Source organism: Asterias rubens, chromosome 9 (genome assembly GCF_902459465.1).
Source record: "Asterias rubens chromosome 9, eAstRub1.3, whole genome shotgun sequence".
In the NCBI taxonomy this organism is placed as follows: Eukaryota; Metazoa; Echinodermata; class Asteroidea; order Forcipulatida; family Asteriidae; genus Asterias; species Asterias rubens.
The window spans coordinates 6,779,146-6,804,419 of NC_047070.1; the positions used below are offsets into that span (position 1 = coordinate 6,779,146).

The following is a 25,274-nucleotide window of genomic DNA, read 5'->3' on the forward strand; positions in this document are numbered from 1 at the left end:
TTCGAGGCAAATGCGTGTGGATCATTTTATTCTACTTTTAAAACATCTTTCTAACCAAATGCATTTTATAACAAGCGGTTACAAACGCTTTTCAAAAACCAACTCGAACGATCCAAGGCAACGTGTTCCCTTTTTAAAAACTTGTTAAATTCTCTACCAATGTATGTTGGCGGTCTACTTATTTTTGTCAATATCTTTGAGCGCCGGCCTTTTAATCAGGAGGTCATTGGTTCAAATCCGCTTTAGTAAATTTGTCTTTGTTCGACCCAAATTCATTTAAAATTTACCCAGTCAGTTTCCTTTGATGTTTACTATTTATTATTATCAAATGTCCGATTTGCAGATGATCATGCTGGCCAGGTCAGCATTGGACTTTGGGTCATCTTTGGCGTATTTGCTTTCCTCGTCTTGGAAATGATGTTTGGAGACAACGAAGCTGAAAAGCAAAATACAGAAGTAAAATTTAAAATAATAGGAATTTTAATATCAAAGAACTTTTTTAGGGACATTGATGTTTCTTTTACTGTTACCTTTATTAGGACTGTTACTTTATTCTTGAAGAGGGGGGAGGGGTTTACTACAACATTGACACCGGGGTCGTGGGCCTCGGCTTCGAGACGAAGCCCAAGCCAAGGTTTGAGAAAGGCCCCACGTATGGTCTCATTCCTACTTCAACCTGACATTTCTTTTTTGGCCCTCAGAAAATCAGCGAGGTTGTTTTTTTAATTGCCAGGGGGAAAAAAGTATGTAAAAGCCCACAAACATGTACTATACATGTAGGGAGGCCCTTGTACTCAATAAAATGTCCTTCTTAAAAGGCCAAGTTTCTTTTTGATTATGTAGCCTAGCTTAGTAAACTCTTTGTTTTACTTGCACCAAAGGAAGTTTTAGTTGCCAAAGTTTCAAACATGTATTGTCCAAACGTTGAGATTTTATAAGAGTTTATTTCCTGTTGCGTTAGGCATACATTTTCAATGAGTTTCACTTGAATTTGGGAACATGTACACGCACTCTAGTTCCACCATACCAAACAGGCTTGTGCAATTTTAAACCAACTTTTCTCCTCAAAATACACAGAACGCAAACCCTCAGGGAGAGAAGCCTAAAACTCACGACCCAGAAACATACCCACTTCCAAATAAGTCAGCATCGACCTCTGCTCCAGCCCTGGGGAACGGCCACATCATGCCGAAGAACAATAGCAAGTCCCGAAAACGAAGGAAAACGCAGGAAAATGGAGACGTCAGGAGCAAGGAAAGTGAGAGCAATGGGTGGAATGCTTCGAACAGACACGCCCTCAAACATGATAACAACAATCACAATGGATATATGCAGTCGGTGGAGGATCATCAAAAAGTAGAATGCAAAGAGTCCAAAGTCAAGGTAAGATGTTAATAATATTTTTTTTTTTTTGCCCTCAAATAGGCCTATATATATATTTTTTTATTTCTTGTTTAAACCGACATTCAGGCTTCATTTGTTTATTTTTCTAACACTGATGTGATTTAAGCACTGTATATAAAATATAGCGAGACAGTTCTCTAAAGAATAAACTCTACCTGGCAAAGAGATACACACACGGTGTTAATGCAAACATATTAAGCACTGTATGCTCAATCCTTTAAGAGTTTTGTGAAAAAAATCCACAGGCAAATCACTTGGGTGGGATTCGAACCCCTGACCTTTGCATTGCTAGAGCAGATGTCTTACCACTATAGTGCACTCGACCACTGAGCTAAGCAGGTGGCTAGAGTCAGCGTGAACCCCAAGTTTAAAGGCACTGTACACGTTTGGTAGTTGTCAAAGACCAGTGTTCTCACTTGGTGTATCCCATCATAAGCATCAAATAACAAGCCTGTGAAAATTTGGGCTCAATCGGTCATCGAATGTGCGAGAAAATGATGACAAAAAAAACACCCTTGTTGGAGGAATTTGTGTGCTTTCAGATAGGAATAAAAGATTTCTAGCTAGAAGTCTTTTATTATTTTAGTGAGAAAATACCTCTTTCTCAAAAACTACAATCCTTCAGAGGGAGTCGTTTCCCACAATGTTTTATACTCTAAAAAGCTCTCTAATGCTTGTTACCAAGTCAGTTTTTAAGTTAATATTTGTTTTAAGTAATTACCAAACGTGTACCTTCCCTTTAAGCAGCGGGTAGTGCAATGATATACCTGGCAAACTGATTGCGCGAGTATTGGAACTTCCAGGACCAATTTAGGCCCTGAAATGCATTTTAAATCAGAGATCACCCAGTAGTATACATTGTCTGGTAAAAACAACTACAGGCTAGTAAATGTCATTTCCCAACTTTGCCCTGTGGCTACTAAAAACTGTGCAACCTTCTTGTTTATACACTCATCTGTCTTCCTTTTCAGATGTGAATAAATACATTTTTAAAATGTATTAATTTATTTTTGAGTGTGTTAATGTAATTCCTTTGTACATTAAAATGGTTCATCAGAAAGACACATGACAATACATGTTTAAAATCTGGGTTACTGAAACTTCCTGGGGGCAAGTAAAACGCGTAGTTGACTAGCCCCGTGAGCTGCATTGTAACAAGCTTTGAGCTTGAAATATTACGTTACAAAGCTTCCTGAAGTTGGTCTGAGGAGCAGAAAAGGGAACAAGGCTTCAGGCTAACGGCTTCACTAAGTGTTGTTTCACTTGTTACCTCTGTAATAATATGATCATCTTCAGCGAACGAAGGAACCTCATAGATTTTAACAATAACTGGAAATTTACTTACAGTTACGCCTTTTTGACATTTTGAGATCCGAAAGGTTACCGTGCCCTTTAAAAGAACAGTGTGCCCTAATGTGAATTCAGGATGGCTCGACACCCTCGGAGATTGCAAGTCATCCATCATTAATCAATACAAACTCAAGAGTAATAATCGAGCATCTGGGTAGAAGGAAGGGGTTTGATAATGATGTTGGCTGAGCCTCGTTGACTACGCGATGGCAGAGTTGGCCTCAAACCTCTAATTTACGCAGGAATTATGGGCTCTGCTGCATTATGTTTGCCCGCGAGTTATTGCGCATTTGCCTGTTGTCCCTCTGTGTTACGCTTGTTCTCGTTGAGCAGACATCTTGTCGTTATGGTGGGTGCATTATGTTTTTTTCATACATGTCAATTTGTCAAACAGAATTAAACCTGCCTTTGACGAGAAATGTAATAAAGAGAATCACCTTGCATCAAGCACCTTAGAGTAAAGTATTTTTAACGTGTGAATGAACATACTTAAAATAGTTTGAGTTTGTTGGTATATTTTTAAAATCACTTTTTGTTTTGTACCTTTTACAGCAGTTTTTACAATGCTGTTAAGTACCTCAAACCAAACAATCTGAAAATATTTTGAGTTGATTCATTTGTTAATGATTTTGGGGTTGAACAAAGAATTGACTAGAGTGGGATTCGAACCAACAACCTCCGGATTAACGTGCCAGCGCTCTACCAACTGAGCTATTCATTTGTTGGTACATTTTGTTTAAAGGCAGTGGACACTATTGGTAATTACTCAAAATAATTATTAGAATAAAACCTTTCTTGGTTACGAGTAATGGGGAGAGGTTGATGGTATGTATAAAACATTGTGAGAAACGACTCCCTCTGAAGTGAAATAGTTTTCGAGAAAGAAGTAATTTTCCATGAATTTGATTTCGAGACCTCACATTTAGAATTTGAGGTCTCGAAATCAACCATCTAAGCGCACACAAGTTTGTGTGACAAGGGTGTTTTTTATTTCATTATTATCTCACAACTTTGACGACCAATTGAGCTCAAATTTTCACAGGTTTTTTATTTTATGTTTATAAATGTTGATATGTGTTTACACCAAGTGAGAAGACTGATCTTTGACAATTACCAATAGTGTCCAGTGTCTTTAAGTCATTTTGCATTTGCACTTTTAAAGGTTTTTTCCAATGGTTGTCATTTCTATTAAGTACCTCACACCGGACAGAAAGTATTGTTTAACATGTGAACGGAAAATATTTTTTAATTAACCTTTCAAGCCTTACATTTTCGTCAAAAATTTCTGCAAAAAAGGTTACCTAATTTTCCTGTGCATTATTTTAGTGAAATTTAATGGTTATTAAAAAAAAAATACAATATTAATCAACTCAAATAAATGTATTTTTTAAAGCCTTTATGTCCATTCAAATGTTTTCTGCTTGGTGCACTTAAAAAGTTACAACTATTGGAAAATCTGCTAAGGTGATGGATGCAAAGTGGACCTCTTTATTGTTGTTTGAATTTAAGTTTGTACCTTGGATGGTATTTGTATTCTTTTCATTCAAACAGTGTAATTGTTTTATTCTTTAATATTATTTAAATAGTTTCTTCCCATCAAGAATAAGTGAAAAACATTTGGGGAGGTGGGTGGTCATTGAAGGCATTTAAAATTTAATCACCCAAAATCTTAACTGGAAACAACTTCCACAAAACAAGGCCAACATTCCCCCCACGCATTTTTGTTCATGAATAAAATTTGGTAAAATTGTTGAGAGAAAAAAAGCTTTGTGCAATCAAAACTACTTGACTCCAAATATATATATTTTTTAACAGCAGAGTAAAATTTGAATGGCTGTTCCAATCCTCCCCTTAAAGCCATTGGACACTTTCGGAACTGAAACAAAATTAAAAGTTCACAGATTTACAAATAACTTACAGGGTTTACAGAAGGTAATGGTGAAAGACTAATCTCTTGAAATATTATTCCATGAAATGCTTTACTTTTTGAGAAAACATTAAAACAATATCAATTCTCGATATCAAGAATTACAGATTTATTTTAAACACATGTCATGAGTGACGGCGAAAACGTGCGGAAACAAGGGTGGATTTTCCTGTTATTTTCTCCCGACTCCGATTACCAATTGAGCCTAAATTTTCACAGGTTTGTTATTTTATATATAAGTTGTGATACACGAAGTGTGGGCCTTGGACAATACTGTTTACCGAAAGTGTCCAATGGCTTTAAAGGGATGCTGCAGTGAGTTCAACTAAAACAGTTAATTTTGCTGTCATTTATTTCTGATGTATTGAACATCAATAAAATGTGTTTTGTTTATTCCCGACATATCTGACTTGCGTAATTAGCGAATAAGTCACCCCCCCCCTTTTGTGGATTGTTACCGCCCCCCTACCATCGACGTCACGTCGGGAATTCAAACGTATCGTCGGCAAAAAGAGTCTGGTCCCTAACTACATGCGCCTAGGTACCAGGCCACACAGTGCACACGTCTCTATATGCACGGGGGCCCGACGGCTTGGGTTACCGACATGACGTCACGTTTATGCAAATGAAGGCTCCCTTTTAGGGGCGGGTTGGGTTCCCCTAATATCTTGAAAACCATTTTTAAAATACTAGCGCATTTAATTTTAATCGTTTAAATGAATAAAAAAAACACTGCAGCCACCCTTTAAGAAAGAACACTCATCAGTTCTATTGGATTGAAAGGATTGAAAGAAAGAAATCCAAATAAAATTCCATTCCAAGAGGAGTTCCTCTAACACGCCTTTAAAACAGAAAGCTTCTAGAAGCGTGATAACATCTTGTTTGCTCGAAGCTGAACGTCTTCTCACACCCCCTCCCCTCCGTCCTCCTTACTCCTGCTAAATCAAACACCATATCACTAGACAATCTCTCTGCTTTTTTCTTCTCTTCATTTTCATTAAAGACACTGGAGACACCTTTGGTAATTGTCAAAGACCAGTCTTCTCTCCTGGTGTATCTCAACATATAATGCATATAATATAAACCTGTGAAAATTTGAGCTTGATTGCTCATCGAAGTTGCGAGATAATAATGAAAGAAAAAACACCCTTATCACACAAAGTTGTGTGCTTTCAGATGCTTGATTACGAGACCTCAAAATCTAATTCTGAGGTCTTAAAAATCAAATTTGTGGAAAAATATGTCTTTCTCGAAAACTGCGTTACTTCAGGGGAAGCTGTTTCACACAATGTTTTATACCATCAACAGCTCCCCAATACTCGTTACCAAGTAAGGTTTTTATACTAATAATTATTTAGAGTAATTACCAATAATGTCCAGTGCCTTTAAGGCTTCATATTCTGCCTCCCTGATTCACCTCACGTTTCCCAAAGCTTCCATTTGTTATACCCCAATGATGCTTCCATTTCTTATACCCCAACGACGCTTCCATTTCTTATCCCCCAACGCATCTCTGCACAGACAGATCGTGACTACACACAAATGGCCTCAACTATTCAAACAAACAGGAAAAGGTCGAGCGATCGATTTTTCCATTTGGAGAGGTGCGGGGACGGCGGTGTGTGCAGGTCGTCACTTGTTCATTCTGAGTTTATTCAGGATTCTGGATTGAGGGCATGAGGTTGTTTGAGCGTGCTTTCATGCTCTAAATCACGCTCTAATTGTTTTTGGACGATGTCCATGCTTTGAATTTAAGGAGACGGTTTAGGTGTCTTTCCTTTTGACTGATTCTACTGATTTTAGGAAATGTACACAGCCAGAAATTAGGGGGGAAAATCTTAAGTTATTTTTGCTGACGTGCCTGTTTTGAATTTAAAAGAGATTGTATTTCCATTTGACTAGTAAATGTCATTAGTAGTTTTTGGAAATGTGTACAGCCAGAAATTATAGACAAAATAATGTTTTCTTACGTGTCTACTTTTGTTATACCTTTGGTAGTTACTCCAAAGATTAATGACCATAGAAAACTTTCTTTGTAAGAAGCGCTGCAGCTGTTGAAAATGTGTACCATTTTTGAGAAACAGTTCCCTGTACCTCTGTTGCCCACTGGTCATTTCCTTGCTGCCCTTCTTCATAGAGGTGCCTATTACCAAGGCAAACATCAGCCTTGGTGCCCTTGCCCCTTCAAAAGCTTTACGCCTGTTACAGCCCAAAATTATAACAAAATTGATACAAGCTAAAACAAATCAACAATTGTGATAAGGTTTTTGCCTGCCTCTATGAAAACATAATCTGCATAAAAAAAACACTAATTTATGATTTTTTAGTATTGAAATATTCATGGAGGTTTGCTTTCATTATACAATACTGGGCCGCGGCAGAAAAGGCGTGGTCACCCCAACTGTGTTTGCTCTCATATATGAATAACGCCATATATAATATTTATATGCTATCAGTCATCTGACTCACCGTCTGTTGTCTCTTTTCACTCATCTACTCACACAGGTCACAGGGTACTTGAATCTTCTTGCCAACTTCATTGACAACTTCACACATGGCCTGGCCATCGCAGGAAGCTTTCTCATCAGTAAAAAGGTAAGGAAACTGAGATCCAGCCAGACAAAAAGGTGTTGCAGACAATCCCGGCCCTATCTCGCTCGGACCCGCCCCCCAGTTCAATGTTGGCTCTCATTTTTAATCATGCTGATGTTAAAGGCACTGGGGTTGGATTTCACAAAGTGAAAGACTAGTCTTATCTTGAGTTAGGGCGAGTTACTCGTCCTAACTTAGGACTAGCCTTAAGTTTTTAATATCTCCTAGGACTAGTCTTTAGTTAGGACTAGTCCTAACTCTTGGTGAAATCGACCCCTGGACACCTTTGGTTATTATCAAAGACCAGGGTCCAATTTCATAGAGCTGCTAAGCACAAAAATGTGCTTAGCATGAAATGTTTGCCTTGATAAAAACAGGATTTCCCATCCAGATTCTTACGTGATTGTCAAGATAAGCATACCAGCTGAATACCAGTTACTAGGAAAAGCAACAAAATGGCAATTCAGTTGGTAATCCTATTTTTATCAAGGAAGAAATTTCATGCTAAGCAAATTTTCGTGCTTAGCAGCTCTATGAAATTGGGCCCACGGCCTAATTTCATAGAGCACTTACGCACAACAAGTTGCTATGCACAATCAAGTTACAATGTATGCTTACCAGAACATGGTTACCGGCCAATATGACATTTGGCATAGTACATGTACAATCTGTGACTGGTATCCTGCACATATTTGCTTAGCACAAACTTGTTAAGCAACATTGCCTGATTAAGCAGCTCCATGAAGTTCGGCCCAGTATTCAAACTCCCATCATATACATGTATGCATAAAATAATAAATTTTTGAAAATTTCTACTCGATTGGTCATCAAAGTTGCAAGGGAAAAATGAAAGAGAAAATACCCTTGTTGCACAATTTTGAGTGCTTTCAGATGCCTAAATAAATACTAATGGACTTCAGTCAGGCCTGAAGCCTTTTATTATTTGAGTAAGAAATTACCTCTTTCTCAAAAACTACATTACTTCAGAAAGAGTTGTTTCTCACAATGTTGTATACTATCAACAGCTCTCCATTGCTTGTTACCAAATAAGTTTTTATGCTAACAAATATCCAACAGTGTCCAGTGCCTTTAACAATATTGAAGGGGGGGGGGGGCAGAACGGGAATGTTAAGTTTCACATGGCCGAAGCATTTCGGCTGTGATTGCACCGAGAGAAGAAGGTGTTGCTCGGCTGATGCAGACAAAACAACTGCCATCTCAGACTTGAGATCAAGTCTAATCGACACTCTGCATCCATGTGGACTTCCCTTTTGCCTGGGGATTGTTTTGATTCATCCTATTTATCTAATGCTGTTTCAAATGGAATGTCAATTTCTACCCTTGGCTGCTTGCTTTCAATGCAGACTTCGTTGTGGATTCTCTCTGGGGCCCAGTTTCATGAAGCTGTTATAAAAACAGAAAATACTGCTCAGCAAATTTCTCTGCTGAGAAAATGGGGACCAGTCACAACAGTGTAAAACTTGATGCAATTTTGTCTGGTAACCTATTTCTGTTAAGTAATACTTGTCTTCCCCAGCCGTGACACTTGTGTCCTTAAGCAATACACTTAACCATTGCTTCGTCCTTCGGATGGGACGTAAAGCCGTTGGTCCCGTGTGTTGTGTAACGCATGTAAAAGAACCCAGTACACACTTATCGAAAAGAGAAGGGGTTTGCCCTGGTGTTTACATGTATATGCGACGTAGCACCTTGTAAACCCTTATAAGGTGCTAAATAGTTGGGTCTCAGAATTCATCACTGTAATAGCCTATCTTTCTGGAAGTTTGTATTTATTTACTCAGCGCTTGAGTACTTGTTTGGTAGATACATGCGCTGTATAAGACTTTGATGATATTGTCTGTGCATAGCAAGTTTTTGTGCGTACTTACAGGCTTTTTAAAATTTGACCCTGCATACAATGTTAACACTGCTAATGTAGTTCATGTTATATTTGGGTTTTTTTCCTGTAATACACGTTTTTTTATTAAGTGCAGCCAACAGTTTTTCTCTTGATACTACAACTCTTTCAATGTTTTAATTGTGAATGTTTTCAAATTTTCTTGTATAATGATTCCCTGAACTTTTCACAAATATCTTTAATTAAAGGGTCTATGTACTTTTTCTAACACAAAACACAATGTCCACAGATTTACATTAAACTTACACAGTTTGAAGATTACGATAGTAGAAAGCTTCCCTTGAAATTTTACTTACTGAGTTGCAATAGTTTTTGAGAAATGAGTAAAACAAATAATTTTCATCTCAGTTTTAGCATGTAAAAACGTATAACCAGTTATGCTATGATTATGGTATAATATCATAACTGGTTTATGGGATTTTACATGTTAAAATAATTTTCGTCTTCCTGAGACAAAAGTATTTTGTGACTTGTTTTACTCATTTCTCAAAAACTACGCAACTTCAGTTAGTAATATTTGAAGGGAAGCTTTCCACTATCATTATCTTCAAACCCTGTAAGTTTAATGTAAATCTGTGGACATTTCGAAGAAGTACCCAAATCCTTTAACGGCAGACTGAACCTTTTGGTTATACACTTTCATTTTATCGTGGTCCTCAGTCTAGGTTTCTCAACTTGTTATTCAAGGTTTTTAGTGTTTTCTTTTCACCTATCAATTATTTTCAAATTTGTCAACATTTTAGTGCGTAGGCCTAATTTATCAAATTTTGTGGAGAAAACTAACTGATAATAAAAAAAAATATTTTATTAAAATTTCAAAATATTGTTCAGACCCCTGTACTGTAGGTATTACAAATGTAAACATTTATTCATTCTAGCAGATGTTTCATAAATGGTTTAGATTTCTAATATCTGAATATTTTGATCCCTCTACAGTGTGGAATTTTGACAACTGCTGCAATACTGCTACATGAGGTTCCACATGAGGTAAGCCTCTAGTCACATAATGGTTGCTAAGGCCTCTTCTGTATATAGGGTGCGTTCGTTAAGCTTCCCTGGGTCTACCCCGCGGTGCTCACTCAGGTGAGCCCCTGACAAGAGCTAATCGAACGACCACTTACCGCTCTCGTAGTGATGCCGTTTACCTGGGTCCAGCCCCCAAGTGACCCCCTCCACAAGCAGGGCACTGGGGGCTGACCGGGTGAGCCCCTGGAATGACGTCAAAAGCTATTCGAACGCACCTGGGCAGACAGGGGAGGACCCAGGGAAGCTAAACGAACGCACCCTTAATAGTGGATGTACATATGGCTAGATCACCATGTTAACATGCATTGAAGCATAGGTTGTCATTAGCAACAGCCATAGCTGCCAATCCCTTCATGTTGCTTATTTTACAAGCAAGCAACTTTTCAGCTGGGCCAAATTTCGAGGCTCTGCTTTAATACCATTTAAGCAAGAGAATCGGATGCAGGGAATTCTATGTTATGTCAAGGGTATTTCACATGTTAGCTGGGAATTTTGGCTTGTGCGCGTGCATGCTCCACGTTAGCAGTCATTCTTTGCTTTACAGCTAGCGCAGACATTTGATGCTACCCTCCTGCAAGCGGAGAATGGCGATCGTAAGCATAGAATTCGGCGTTAAGCAGAGCCCTCTCTTTGTAAAAACTGCTGCAGAAACCTGAAAAACAAAGTCCACAGTTATAGACATTGGACACTGTTGGTAATTGTCTAAGACCAGTCTTCTCACTTGGTGTATCTCAACATAATGGATATATATGCATAAAATAACAAACCTGTTATTTTATCTGAGATCAATCGGTCGTCAAAGTTGCGAGATAATAATGTTGTCCAGTGCCTTTTCACAGATTTGTTTGTTATTAATACTGGCTGATCACATAACACATCAACATTGCTATTTAGTCAGCTCTACCAATCCTGTATAGTACCTTTAAAGGCAGTGGACACTATTGGTAATTACTCAAAATAATTATTAGCATAAAACCTTAATTGGTAACAAGTAATGAGGAGCTGTTGATAGTATATTAAAACATTGTGAGAAAGGGCTCCCTCTGAAGTAACATAGTTTTCGAGAAAAAAGTAATTTTCCTCGAATTTGATTTTGAGACCTCAGATTTAGAATTTGAGGTCTCAGGTCTAGAAATCAAATTCAAATATTTTAGTGGAAAAAATTACTTCTGTCACAAAAACTCTGTTACTTCAGATACACCAAGTGAGAAGACTGGTCTTTGACAATTACACAAGGTATCCAGTGTCTTTAATCTGTTGTGTGAGATCAAAGCACCTTGAAGCATTTTTATTAATTAATTTGGAGCCAAATAAAGATATTATCGTTTTCATTCTTTTTATTCTTTCACAGATTGGCGATTTTGCAATCCTTTTACGATCTGGATTTGACAGATGGCGTGCAGCTAAGGCCCAAGTCTGTACAGCCACCGGGGGTCTATGTGGGGCCTTGCTGGCCCTCATGTCTGAGTCTGCTGAGAAGGCAGGTAAGAGTCAGGGTTGTCAGTTAACCTACAAACTGATATAAACATTCACCTATACATGGTAAATGATAATGGCCTGTCTGTAAACGTTCTTTTTAGATGGATTTTGCGTGGAGCAAGTTTTAGCAGGGGACTTAAGTTAACTATAGTTGACCATTGGGCGATTTTGCCTAGTACCCGGGGGTCGATTTCACAAAGAGTTAGGACTCATCCTAACTTAGGACTAGTCGTACATGTATGAGATATTAGAAGCGTATGACTAGTCCTAAGTTAGGACCAGTAACTCGTCGTAACTCGAGCTAAGACTAGTCTTAACTCTTTGTGAAAACCCACCCCTGAACATATTTCATGCATAGGTAACCATGGAACATTGATAAGTGGTTGACAAAATGGTCGCTGCTGGAACTTGTCCATTGTTCTAGACTGGTCCCCTGTTCCTATCAGCAAGAATAAAGACAGGCACTGGTCTTATAGGCACAATGATTTCATTGGATACAATGATTTATTTTGGATAAACGTGCTGTGACATAAGCTTTCCTTACATCAGGGTTATGATTGGTTCAAGGTGATGTTGTGTCGGCTTAATACACTTTCGATCGTCTGCATCCAGCAATGGCAAGGCTCCTCACTATATTTCTGAACTGCTTCAAGTTTACACTCCATCAAGGAATCTTCGATCAAGTTCCATGCTGCTCCTCATTGAACCCAAGTCTCGACACTCATGGGGTGACAGGTCTTTTTCTTCAGCCGCGCCACGCATCTGGAACTCTCTACCACTTAATCTCCGATCTTGTCTTTGTACCGCAAAATTCAAGTCTCCTCTCAAAACTTATCTTATGTCACAGGTTTTCAATGACTAATTTTGTTGTGTCTGTTTTCCTATGTGTTGTGTTTTTGTTTTGTTTTTGGTTTTACTGCGCCTTGAACACCCAGCAGGGTGGATATAGTGCGCATTACAAGTCTTATTATTATTATTGTTATTATTATTATTCATTATTATTTTTATTATTATTATTATAATTATTAGCGTGTACATCATGTAGTGTTGTTTTATACACTTAGTAATGAATTGAGTGTGAATTGAATGCAAATCTTGATGTGAAAATAATGCGAGGTCAAAGGTTCTTCATAAAGATCCAGAAATTCCATCAGGTTGGGTGGCTGATCGTCTGCATGCAGCGAACGTGTGCATAATAATGTGTACATCATATAGTGTTGTTTTATACACTTTGTAATACATGTATGTTTACTAGTACGTGTGAATTGAATGTAAATCTCGATGTGAAATTAATGCGAGGTCAAAGGTACTTCATACAGATCCATAAATTCGGTCAGACTGGTTGGTACCTGGAATAATTCACGAGCCTCAAAGTGTGACACCAGATGTTCAGGCTAGGTTTATGCCCTCTGTCATTCAGGCTTGTACAGCTTTACATTCAGGTTTAACCACATAAGGGCAGCTGACAGTGCCACAACAGTTAATGTTGCATGAATTTCAAACATTAAATAAACCTTGATATCAAAAATAATAATAATAATAATAATAATACAAATTTATACCGCGCTTAATACTACGTTTCTACATATTTTGCTATCTGCACTACCGTTCTACAAATGAAACGTTTTGTACATTTTTTGTATCTGGCCTATACGCTTCTTCCTTCGAAACAGAATAGAGTTGACTTTTCCGTTTTATTGCATCACAGGAGACAGTGCAGCTTGGATTCTACCATTTACCTCAGGGGGGTTTCTGAACATTGCCCTAGTGACTGTTCTACCTGATCTACTTGAGGAAACAAACCCAAGGTAAGAAACCTTATTAGCATAATGAATTTACATGACAAGATGTAGATTGGTCAATTTTGGTCATGTGATGTAATACCACTGTAAGCCATGCCCACTTCACACAAACTGGTTCCAGTGATTAGGCCCTACCTGAAGCCCATAGGAATTGCATTTAGCTACAATGTCGATTTTGGACCTAAGAGTTTACATTAGTTTTTCAAAGACTTGATTTTTTTCCAGAATTATTCGTTTCCGTCATAAAGAAATGCCTTTGAACGATGACAAGCGTGAAATTGGTCAAGTTACAAACAATTGTATGCCAGCTTTGGAGCCTGTGTCCAAGGGAGTCCCCCATATGGGAAGTTAACATGGGCTGAAGCAGGGTGATTCAAAAGAGGGCGCTATCACAAGGATTGTACACAAGTAGGACACAATCTCCTGCCATACAGGCAGGATAGGGGATTGTCCTCAGCGTGTGTGCTCTATTGAAAATATTAGTATAGGCTGAAAGAAGTTGTATATTTGGTTTGCGGTAACACCATGTTTGTATCTACTTGCCAGGTAGAGTTTGTTCTTAGAAAACTGTCTTGCTTTATTCTACTGCCGCGGAGTAGATAATCGGAGGTTCGGGAGACTTCTCAGTTCTGAAAAGAACTGTCCTGCTTTTTAACTATTACCAGGGCGGATGGTGTAGAAAATAGACTGGACTACTACTTTAGCTTATAGGATCGTAATTAACTGTACTGCCGTGGGTCAGTTCTGAATTGGTCTCAACGTTTCGACTAGCTTGCTCTAGTCATCGTCAGGAGACTGGAAAGACTGAGAGAAGTTGTTTCAAAAGAGGGCGCTTTTAGACAGAATCTCCAGGGGGGGGGGGGTGCTGAATCTACTGCCACAACAAAAGAAGTGAAAACTTTGGGTGTCCTGCAGGTCATAAAGAAAGAACCCTTTCTAGATGAGCAGATACATATAGCATGGAGGAAGAAAACCTCCATGCATATGGGCAATTCCAAGCAAACATGGACAGGAAACCAAAAAATAAACTTTTTGTCACAACTTTCTTTCCACTTAGAAGTTATAGCAAACATATGAAACCAATTTATCTTTAGCTGTTGACAAGGAATGAACCCAATTTTTCCAAATAAGAACTCAGCTTGGGCTCCATGTAGGCGTGGCTACATTGTCTGGAAAACTGTAATGCGACTGACCGTAATGCGACTGACCATGGTTTTACCATGTATACCTATAAGTTCAAGTTGCTGACCATTTATAAGTATCCTGTTGGATACTCATGTATAAGAGTTGTGTGTTACATATAGGAACACTTTCGCAAGCTCCAGAAATGCGACTGATCGTAGAGGTGCCCATATAGTTAATAGAAATGTTTGTAGAGTTTATAACTTGACCTTTTGATTGACATGATTGTGTTATTTTATAATTTACATTCTTTCTTTTCAATAATTGGTGATCCTTTTGTTTTTATTTTCCAGAGAGACTGTGAAACAAATCCTGTGTCTTCTTGTTGGTATTGGCATCATGGGAGCTGTTAATCTAGTGGTCGATTGAACAACTTGGTTTAAGGCGTCATTTTAACCCTGGTTAGTAGCAGTTTAGTGAGGTTTACTGTTTATGATTCTAGTTTTATGTTAAAGTTAGTATCGACAGAGTATTCTTTTTTAACCAAGCTGTCCTTGCCATAATTTAGTATGCTTATAAGAACCTACTAACCAATTAAGTCTAAACCTGATTGTCATAACTAATTATCTTCTTTACATTGTCATTCTAAAAAAGTTCGAGTGACTAACTGCGGAATTATTTTGCAAAACTATTTTGGAGCTTTTTGAACAATCATTGTCCTTTAAAAATTTCAGTGACAGACTAAGAAAGTGATTTACGTGATTTGAAATTTTCGTGTGGAAAATTAAATAGACATTTATCGTGATTTGCAAAACCTGGGCAGTGAGCCGCGGCTGAAAGTATGCCATCGAATGCTTGAACCGCGGAACGCTTAGACTTGCCTCCATTTGAGCTGAATATGCCTCAAAAAGTTGAGACTTCAACACTAGTCACAACTAATTTTTAGTTCCAAAGATGCATTACGGCAATCGTTGCCGCAGACACAATATAGCAAAATTCCTTCTGAGAAGATTGAAGGATTTATCACTGATGTCTGATTGCGTGTTTCGTAAGTAAATTATGTTGTCGTGAATAGTTGCGAGCGACACAATTGGCTAGTCAAACAGGTAGTCGCGACTTTTTTGATAGTAGTCGATGAGTTTTTTTTGTAGTAGAGGTGGCGCACGATTAACCGAGTAGTTGTGGCTCGACTAGACAATGGCCTCTGTAACCATCATTTAATTCCAGAAAATCAAATGAAAATCAGGAAGTTCAGGCCGATGTCGCATGCAATTATGTCCTCTATGCAATACTATCTGGAGGACACTATTGCATATGCAATAATGTCTGCCGAACGGTTTTGCATATGCAATCGTGTCTGCCCGGACGCTGCTGCATAATGCAATTGTGTCCACCCAGACACATTTGCATATGCAGTTGTGTCCGCCCCATGCAAATCTGCCTTGCAGTAAATTAAACACCCTTGGTCGACGGAACACGTTCGCCATTTTTTTTACAAGCTAAGTGCATGTTGACATGGGAAATGTTCGGCCGTTGGGTATTCCCTGCAATCATAAAATACGTGAATATTCATGCTGCATATACGTAGGTTCAGTGCATGCACCCTCGCTTGTACATGTACATTAATGTACATGTCCATCGGACGATGTTTGCATAGCCCCGGACACGATTGCATATGCAAAAGTGTCCAGTATTGCATGGCAGACATAATTGCATCTGACACCGGCCATCAGTCATTTTTAAAGTATAAATCTTAAAACATGTTTTCTTGCTCTTATCAATGAGGGCCATCCACTGGATTTGTACAAACATGTTTTATATTTTTGTTTTTTGTTTTTTTTTGATAAATAGGAGAAATTTCACAATTGATGCAAACTGCCACAATGAAATAAACTAATAAAGGTTAACACTAATTTAATGTAATATATCACTACTTCTGCGACAACCTCTTTTTTGTAAAAACTTTAAGTTTGTTTTTGTATCTTATACAAGTTTACCCAAAAGAAGGCTTAAAACCCCCCTTGGTAAGAGGCTGCAACAATAAGACAAATATTTGAGATTCAAATTATTAGGTGGAGTTGAGGGTACATAGGTATTGGTTTTTCTCTTTAAATAGTCTAGATTGTAGGATTGAGGGAAACATGCAACCAGCAAGGCTTTAAAAAAAAAATGCAGTAAAAAGCTGTTGGAATGGCTTTTAATTCTACATAATCTGCAAAACAAGAGTGTATGGTGGGAAGGACCAGGAAGTTTAGTTTAATTGCGCGAATAACTTAGGATTTACTACTTTTTTAAATATAAATATTTTCTATTTGCCATAACCACATTTGTTTTTGCTACAATCTTGTTGTGTAAAAAGTTTTAGTTGCCACAAAGACTTTAAAAAGCCATTATACACTTTCGGAACAGAAAAAAAAATAAAAGTTCACAGATTTACAAATAACTTAGAGGGTTTACCGAAGGTAATGGTGAAAGACTTCTCTTGAAATATTAGTCCATGAAATGCTTTTCATTTTTCAATTATCAATTCTCGTTATCGAGAATTACAGATTTATTTTAAACACATGTCATGACATGGCAAAACGTGCAGAAACAAGGGTGGGTTTTCCCGTTATTCTCTCCCGACTCCGATGACCGATTGAGCCTAAATTTTCACAGGTTTGTTATTTTATATATAAGTTGTGATACACGAAGTGTGGGCCTTTGGACAATACTGTTTATCGAAAGTGTCACAATATTTTTGTATATTTACATTTGCCTTAAAATGTCTGGGTTTTTTGTGGAGGTTTTATTAATCATGTCCAAAAAAATTATTTTGTCTTAACTCGCAAGTATAAATAACAATGATAACAGTGTGATTTAAAGTTTAAACTTGAATTTATAATTTTCTTTACAAAAATCAACCATAACAAAATTGTAGAATATACAATTAAAATCCAATCTTCATATTAAAATTAGTTGCTCGGTAATACATTTTGTGTTTTGAATAATGGAACAATTTAAGTCTCTCAAAAACAGTTTTAGAAATTTCATGGAGCTGCTCACGCAGAAATTATTGCTTACAACCAAATTTCTGCTAAGCACCAATAAGCAAGATACCAGTTACAGATGCTGCATGTAAAATGGTAATTTAGCTGGCAACTTATGCTGGACAGCATAATTTTGTTGTGCTTAGCAAATTTTTATGCTAAGGCAGATCTATGAAATTGGGCACAGATCTTTAAAAATATGTTAACTTAAGAGTTGGCTGGCTAGACTTATTGAATACAGAATATTTTACTGCAACTGTGTATTGTTGATTTTAGTTTTTTGTGTACTTACAATAACACGCTGTGTGTATGGGTTTTTTTCGGTGCCTTATTGTAAAAGTATGGGGGCTTTCAAATTTGTTGGTGGTTTGAGGATTAATTGTTCATGTAATTAGTAATGTACTTAACCTCAAATAAGTCGTTTACACGTTTTTCATGCACAAATAATGGAGATTGGAAAGATTGTTGTGTGTCAAGTTTAATAATAATGATAATAACCAGTTTTGCTTTTCACACCCGGAGGGCATTCCAAAGCGCTTCACATTATTACCCCTGGTCACTGGGTTTTAAATCACTCCTTAAACCATCTCAGCTCCCTCTCAGCTCCCTGGTGGGGAGTATGCAGCCTGTGCAACATTAATATGGGCTACTCGGGTAATTCAATCACAAGAACCATCTCTGCCCTCACAGATACCCATTTACCCCTGGGTGGAGAGAAGCAATTGTAGTTAAGTGTCTTGCTCAGATAAACAAGTGTCACGACCGGGTTTCGAACCCACACTCTGGAAAACAGAAGCACCAGAGCTCGAGTTCAGTGCTCTTATCTGCTCGGCCACGACACCCTACGTTTACCAGATAATATTGGTTGTAACATGATGTAACTATTCACTCTAACCCTCCTACTGTTGGTGTCATTTTTCAGGGCTTTGACCAACCATTCAACTGCATGGGTTGTGTATAAAAAGGTAGAACTGCGCACAGAACTATAACTTTGATTAAGTGTTACATATGAAGCGTGGAAGTGGGTTCCAGTTTCACAGAGCTGCTTAAGCACGAAAAGTTGCGCAATAAACATATTCTTACCTGGGGCCAATTTCATAGAGCTGCTTAAGCAAAAAAAATGCTTAAGCACAAAAATAGCTCGCTTATTTTACACATGTTACTGGCCAAAATTTCATGCCATATACATGTACATTCCTTGTGACTGGTATTTAGCTGTTGTTTACATAGCATAACAATTGAGTGGACTCTTGGCCGGTAATCTGATTTTAGTAAGCAAGGTTTTTTTTTGCTTGAGCAATCTTTTGTGCTAAAGCAGCTCTATGAAATTGGGCCCAGAATAAGGTTATCAGCCAAAATACCTTGACACATATACACTCTGTGATGGGTAACCTGTTTATTTTTGCTAAGCTCAAAATTGTGACCCTGCTTATTTTTGCTAAGCACAATATTGTTAAGCATGATTTTCTACTTAAGAAGCTGTAAGAAATTGGGCTCTGTGAACAATGAGGTCCACACAATGCAGAGACTTGAAACACTATGTGGACTTACACACATCCACACAGTGTTTTTAACTCGTTGAAAAATGTGGGGTGTTTTTTTTCATTAGGTTCACAGAACAAATGAATGTCAACATAATGTACACAACAAAGATGTGGGTGTACATTAATGTGTAATGCACTCATCACATGATTGGTTGCGGATTATCAGTTTATCTATGGTTCCAAACCATAGTGAATGATATTAAATGATCAGACAGTAGGAGGGTTGTAGTGAGTTGAAAAAAACCAATGGTGTCCGAAGAAGAGAATATACATTTGGCGTAAACTTAAAAGTAGACAATGATTTCAACAAACGGGGTAGGCCACAGAATAATAAGACAAATGATATCTTGCTAAATTACTTAACTTTTATTTGCGATTAACAATGTAAATATAAATAATAAATAAATAAATTATATATTTTGTATAGATACAATGCAAATAAATGCTATTGTTACAATAATTGCAGTGTTGCCTATAGCCTTCATTGAAAATTGAAATATTAACCCTTATGAATATGAAATCTATACTACTTACTCTTACTACAATTGGGTAATTGTTATAGCCTTTATTAAAAATTTAAGTACTTTTTTATATTAACCCTGATGAATATGAAACCTATAATATTCTGTTACTACAATGGGGGGGGGGGGGGGGATTCAATACTGGGGGGGGGGGGGGGTTCCATCCTTGGATGCCTGATACACCATGTTCTGTAGTTACCCTCCAATCGTAATTGATCATGGTTGAAAATAAATTTATTTATACACATTGCATAAGTGGATGCATGTGAGCGTTTTGTCTCAAAATAGAATCGCGGGTGAAATTTGGACCATTCCATTTCTAATCTGGACTATTCCATTTTACTTATTTGTCAAAACCCGTTGAGCCTTTGAAAGAGTCCAAACACAAATTAAAGACTCTAAATAATTTTTGTATACAAATTGCTTAGGATATTAGCATATTGGTGTTTGTTACCCGCCAATTTTGACGCACGTGATCATTACAGCACTTTTAGAAACAGTATGAAATAGTTATTGCACGATTTAACTTAAAAATTAGTATAGTATCATTAGTCGAAATAATATCATTTATATTTCCCAGTTAACCAGTGCTATTATAGGCCCACACCCAATGTAAATATCTTTACAAAATATAAACATATTTTTTTGGTATAAAAGGCTTTCCAAAATTACACCAACTTGGTAAATTGGCTAGAAGGGTGTATTTTCATAAAAACCACGGTTATTCAATTTTAAATATAAGATTTATTTATACGTACCTTTTGTAAAAAGTACTCTCTTTTAAAAATCTATATCAAAATTAATTTACCCTGTGAGCTTTTCAAAGCCACGTCATTTCTGCAGTTAGACTCGTTTCATGTATCTTGAAATCTTCAAACCAATGCCTGATCTCAAATAAATGTAGGACTAGGAGCCTTTAGCGCGTAGAATTAGCTGAAGTCTCTTTTGACGACTGCATCGAGACTTGCGACAGCCAGACGCATTTCATCCAAAATGGCGACCACCCGCAATGGATTGTCGTTTAGGTCATCAGATGGCGGTTGAATGTACTGTGGTTTAAAAAAAATCAAAGTGAAAACCATCTAAATATTTGTGATGCAAATTTATGCACAAACATAAGAATGAATCGCAGTCCAACTTAATTTTGTTTTACTTTTACGGTAAGCTTTTTAGAGCTACACCGCAAAAACTGAGTCCATTAAAAAAAAAAACATAGGTTTGTGAAATAAAATTAATTTCCGCAAAACAATTGAATTTGTTTTATTTACTCAAAATAATTATTAGCATAAAAACTTATTTGGTAAACAGCAATGGAGAGCTGTTGATAGTATAAAACATTGTGAGAAACGGCTCCCTCTGATATAACGCAGTTTTCGGGAGAGAATTAACTTTCCACGAATTTGATTTCGAGACCTCAGAATTCGATTTTGCGGTTTCGAAATCAAGCATCTGAAACTTCGTGTGACAATGGTGTTGTTTTCTTTCATTAATATCTCACAACAAGACCAATTGAGCTCAAATTTTCACAGGTTTGCAAGTGGGAAGACTGGTCTTTTACAGTTACCAATAGTGTTTAGTGTCTTTAAAAACCAAATGATGATTCTTTCTTCGGTATCAATATGTGACAACACCATGCTGTCTATATTTTAAACACCGCAGTTTTGCAGTGTGGGCTTCATAGAAGAAGTTTCCGAGAGGATGGTGTTTTATAGGCCTACCTTTTGGTTTGCCGAGGAGCATGGTGAGTCCGTGCTCGGTGCCTCGGTAGGGCTGCCAGGGCTGGTCGTTGGTTTGAAAGTCTCACATGTTTCGAGGTCCACTATCTAAAATTTTAACAAGATTCTGAGTCCACATTATAATGTTTTGGTTGTTCACACGTTTATATAAATCTGCTTTGCTCAATGTTTGGATTGGAAATATTGAGCTGTCGCGACAGTTTAGTATGTCGGTCCTGGAGTCAATTTGTGTGTGAACTCCTCCCAATCTTCAAGGATGCAGCCGTCGATTTCATAAAACTCTTCCTAACTTAAGATTAATCTTAGGACTTAGGACGAGTCCCAACCCTGCACTGTACCATGCAGACCTTAAGATTAATCCTAAGTTAGGATGAGTTACTCGTCCTATAACTCGTCCTAACTCGAGATAAGACGAGTCCTATCTCTTTGTGAAACCGACGGCGGGATTGGTAAGGATGAAAAATATTGCTGTTTATTTTTGATCTGAAATCTTGTTGATTGCGAAGTTCATATAATGAGAACCATTTTTTCTTTTCTTTGAAGTATTTCCTTCTGTGATGGAATCACACTTGATCAAACTGTATCTGAAAAGCCTACACAAAACATGCAACAGCCAGCCGATCTCGGTTGTTGCAACCCAAAGTAAGGCAATGTGTTTACATGCTGAAAATAAGTTGATGAGTCCCACAACGTGTTTAGGCCCAATTTTCACAGATTTGTAATGTCATGTATATTTCGGTTTGATCACACACACAATTAAACTGTTGGTGACTTTTTTTGTTGGCTCCATCATTCCTAAGAAAAAAACCTCCTACCCTTCTCACTCGACTAAACTGCGTCAACGTGGGCAGTCCGGTTTCCCAGTGGTTTCTCTCCATGCCTTTCACCTCTGTGTACGTTTGAGCCCGGACCAGGGCGAAATTTCATAGAGCTGCTAAGCACACAAATTTGCTTAGCCTGAAAAATGTTCCTTGATAAAAACAGGATTAGGCCTACCAACAAAATTTCAATTTGTTGCATATTGCTTGTTACTGGTATTCAGCTGTTGTTTGCTTAACTTAAAACAACATGGACATTTGGTTGGTAGGCCTATATTGTTTTTATCAAGGAAGAAATACAATGCTTAGAAATTTTAGTTGTGCTTAGCAGCTCTATGAAATTGGGCCCAGATCCTTGCATGTGGGTTAGGCTTTTCACTCCCTAACTCTGACTACTTTGGTTTTCCCTATGATAGTAGTTTTTTCCTCCCACGTTTGTCTCCTTTACAAAAAGTGTGTGTGATGTTTTCATTATAATGCTTTGCCGACTATATAATACAGATTCAGAAAGTATTTGCGAAAAAGTTTAGCATTCGTACTTTGCTATGCAAGGCTGTCACTGAGGCGTCTGTTAGTTGCACGAGGAACGAGCCACCGTCGGCTATCTCATCCAACTCGTTCACGCCGTCTGCAAGCTCCAACCAACGGCCAAGGGTCGCCACATCGCACACAGCACTCCGCAGTTGTGTCAACGCCTGTTAAAACAGAGAGAAAGTGGTTTATCGATATAATGTACATCAAGTAATGTATCACACGGGAAACTGACTGATATGTTTTAAGTAGTTTTGGGTTTGAGCAATATGGAGTTGACCGGAGCGGGACATGAACCAACGACCTCCGGATTAACGTATAGCCCACAGTTTCTTTAACAATAGAGGCACGTGCAAAATATTAACATGCAACAACACTGGTACAATAAAAGAACACTTTGGGAACTTTGGTAAGTTTGGTAAATTGGTTTTCAACGTGAACAGGGTTTCGGCTTGTTTGAGTTATTGATTAGTTATACAAAATAAGTGTCTTACGCCAATGGATTCCGTCAGATTGGTAGCAGAAGATCGAAAAGTTTCTTGAAATTCTGAGATGGACTCGTAACTGTATTCATAAACTTCCTGAAAGGGTAAAACAAGGTGTTTTAAATATCAACAATTTATAACAATATCAAAAATACATCTGTTAGATTTTTATTTTTTAGACTATAAAAGTAATGGAACAATGCTCACAATTTAACTTTTTGTCCAGTGAATTTATCTATAGGCTTAAGCTGTCCAGGTCTTGCTATCATGTTATTTATTTTATTTATTTATTTATTTTAAATCTTGAGACATACACAATAGTTACAAGTTGTACAGGAGAAAATGATGGCTTCGCCATCACGAGAAGGGTCTAGTCAAATTTTTGACTCCCATAAATGGCCGACCGTGTTAGTTCGCAAATCAAAAGGAAAACCACGCAAATAATTGTGAGGCAAGTTTGTGTGGATCATTGTATTCTACTTTTAAAACATCTTTCAAACCATGTATTTCATAACAAACGGTTACAAAACGCTTTTTATAGACCAACTCGTCCGATCCAAGGCATTTTTCCCCCTTATTATACACATGTATATGCAGGGCTCGTCCTTTTTTTTAGCCAGACGTATCCAGTCTAGTAAAAACTGATGCTGGCTTCCATCTTAACTTGCCTTAACTTTTTCCCTTTTTTTAAGATGTGAATAAAACAACTTTCTGATGTGAATGATAAAACTTTTAACATTCAATCTGTGGATTTATACTCAAACCGGCTCAACTTACTTGTTTAGATGTGAATAAAAAACGCATTAATTTGTTTTTGAGTGCGTAATGTCACTTCATTCGACCCAACTGGTTGTGATGTCTCATTCTTCCACACAAGATACATTGATGACAAGTTATGTTTACAATTTAGGCTACTCAAACCTTTTGGGCCAAGATCACAGAGTTGACTATCCTGACTACTGTATAAAAACCTGAAGGGCAATGTCTGACCAAACCCCCCCCCCCCCCCATCTTAGTATCGCCTTAATTGTTACCTGACACTCCGTGTATATTTCGTTGACGAGATCACCCAAACCTACGACGTAATCGCTGTACAATTTATCATCGATTACGCAATGTGCGTCAGCAGCGGGGCTTGGCGTTTGCCCGACGGGGTTCCCGAGCACATTTGCCCCGGTCTGAATCAGCACTGCTAGGGTAAGACATGCCGGAATGATGCCAGCAAACAAGCAACCGAATTGCTTGGGGAGATCTTTGTTTCTACTGATGTGCATTCTGAAGAAATCGAGCTGAACAAAATATCAAATTATTGATAATTATTTTTGGGGAGTTCACATATAAAATCATGTTAAATTTTGAATATTTTCACTTGTTTTCAAATGACATAATAATTGCTCTTTTCAGATCCATGATAGGCCTACCTACAAGAGATATATTTAAATGGTGTTACCGCAAACCTCTCTTGGTTATACTTCCACCATGCAAAGTTTCAAATCCTATCTGATATAAAGGTTGGTTATCAGTGACAATCTTTATAAAGGTGTTAAAACAATTAAACATACAATCATTACACAAAAGTTACATCAATGATAACAAAAAGTTTCAAATGTGTCTCTCCCTCTCCCTAATCGACCGAGGTTGGAATCATGATCATGATGAGCTTTTCCCGTTCTTCTCTATCCCTCTTTTAAGTTGGGAGATCAGTTTGAAGCACCCCGAGTCAGTGTCCCTTGCAACATGTTTCTTCCCTATTTCTCCTTCCATGTTTTGGTGACCTGTGCCCAGTTTCATTGTGCCAGTTTCATGGTGCCCCGATCATTTTTTTTCTTAGCAAAGAAATTTGTCAAGCTGTGTTTTCTGCTTTTAAACAGCTTTGAAATTGGGTCCAGGTGATAAGCTGAGCGACAGATTCTTTGATGTTTCTGTATGAGTGCCCTATGCTGTTGTATTTATCTCTTTCTCTTTTGTCTTCGGATTAACAAAAAATAAT

At 37.7% G+C, this 25,274-nt stretch overlaps 1 protein-coding gene across 1 annotated transcript in view; it reads left to right on the forward strand.

Moving 5' to 3' along the window:
- The window catches only part of LOC117295112 (zinc transporter ZIP13-like), a 29,468-nt gene extending 13,519 nt beyond the window's left edge, over window positions 1-15,949 (forward strand). Inside the window, exons 3-9 of the mRNA XM_033777679.1 lie at window positions 344-456; window positions 1,078-1,383; window positions 7,187-7,276; window positions 10,128-10,178; window positions 11,569-11,701; window positions 13,405-13,504; window positions 14,974-15,949. Coding sequence (XP_033633570.1) covers window positions 344-456; window positions 1,078-1,383; window positions 7,187-7,276; window positions 10,128-10,178; window positions 11,569-11,701; window positions 13,405-13,504; window positions 14,974-15,049 — 869 coding nt within the window. The 3' untranslated portion in view covers window positions 15,050-15,949. The remainder of the gene's footprint in view (window positions 1-343; window positions 457-1,077; window positions 1,384-7,186; window positions 7,277-10,127; window positions 10,179-11,568; window positions 11,702-13,404; window positions 13,505-14,973) is intronic.
- The last annotated feature ends 9,325 nt before the right edge of the window (window positions 15,950-25,274 follow it).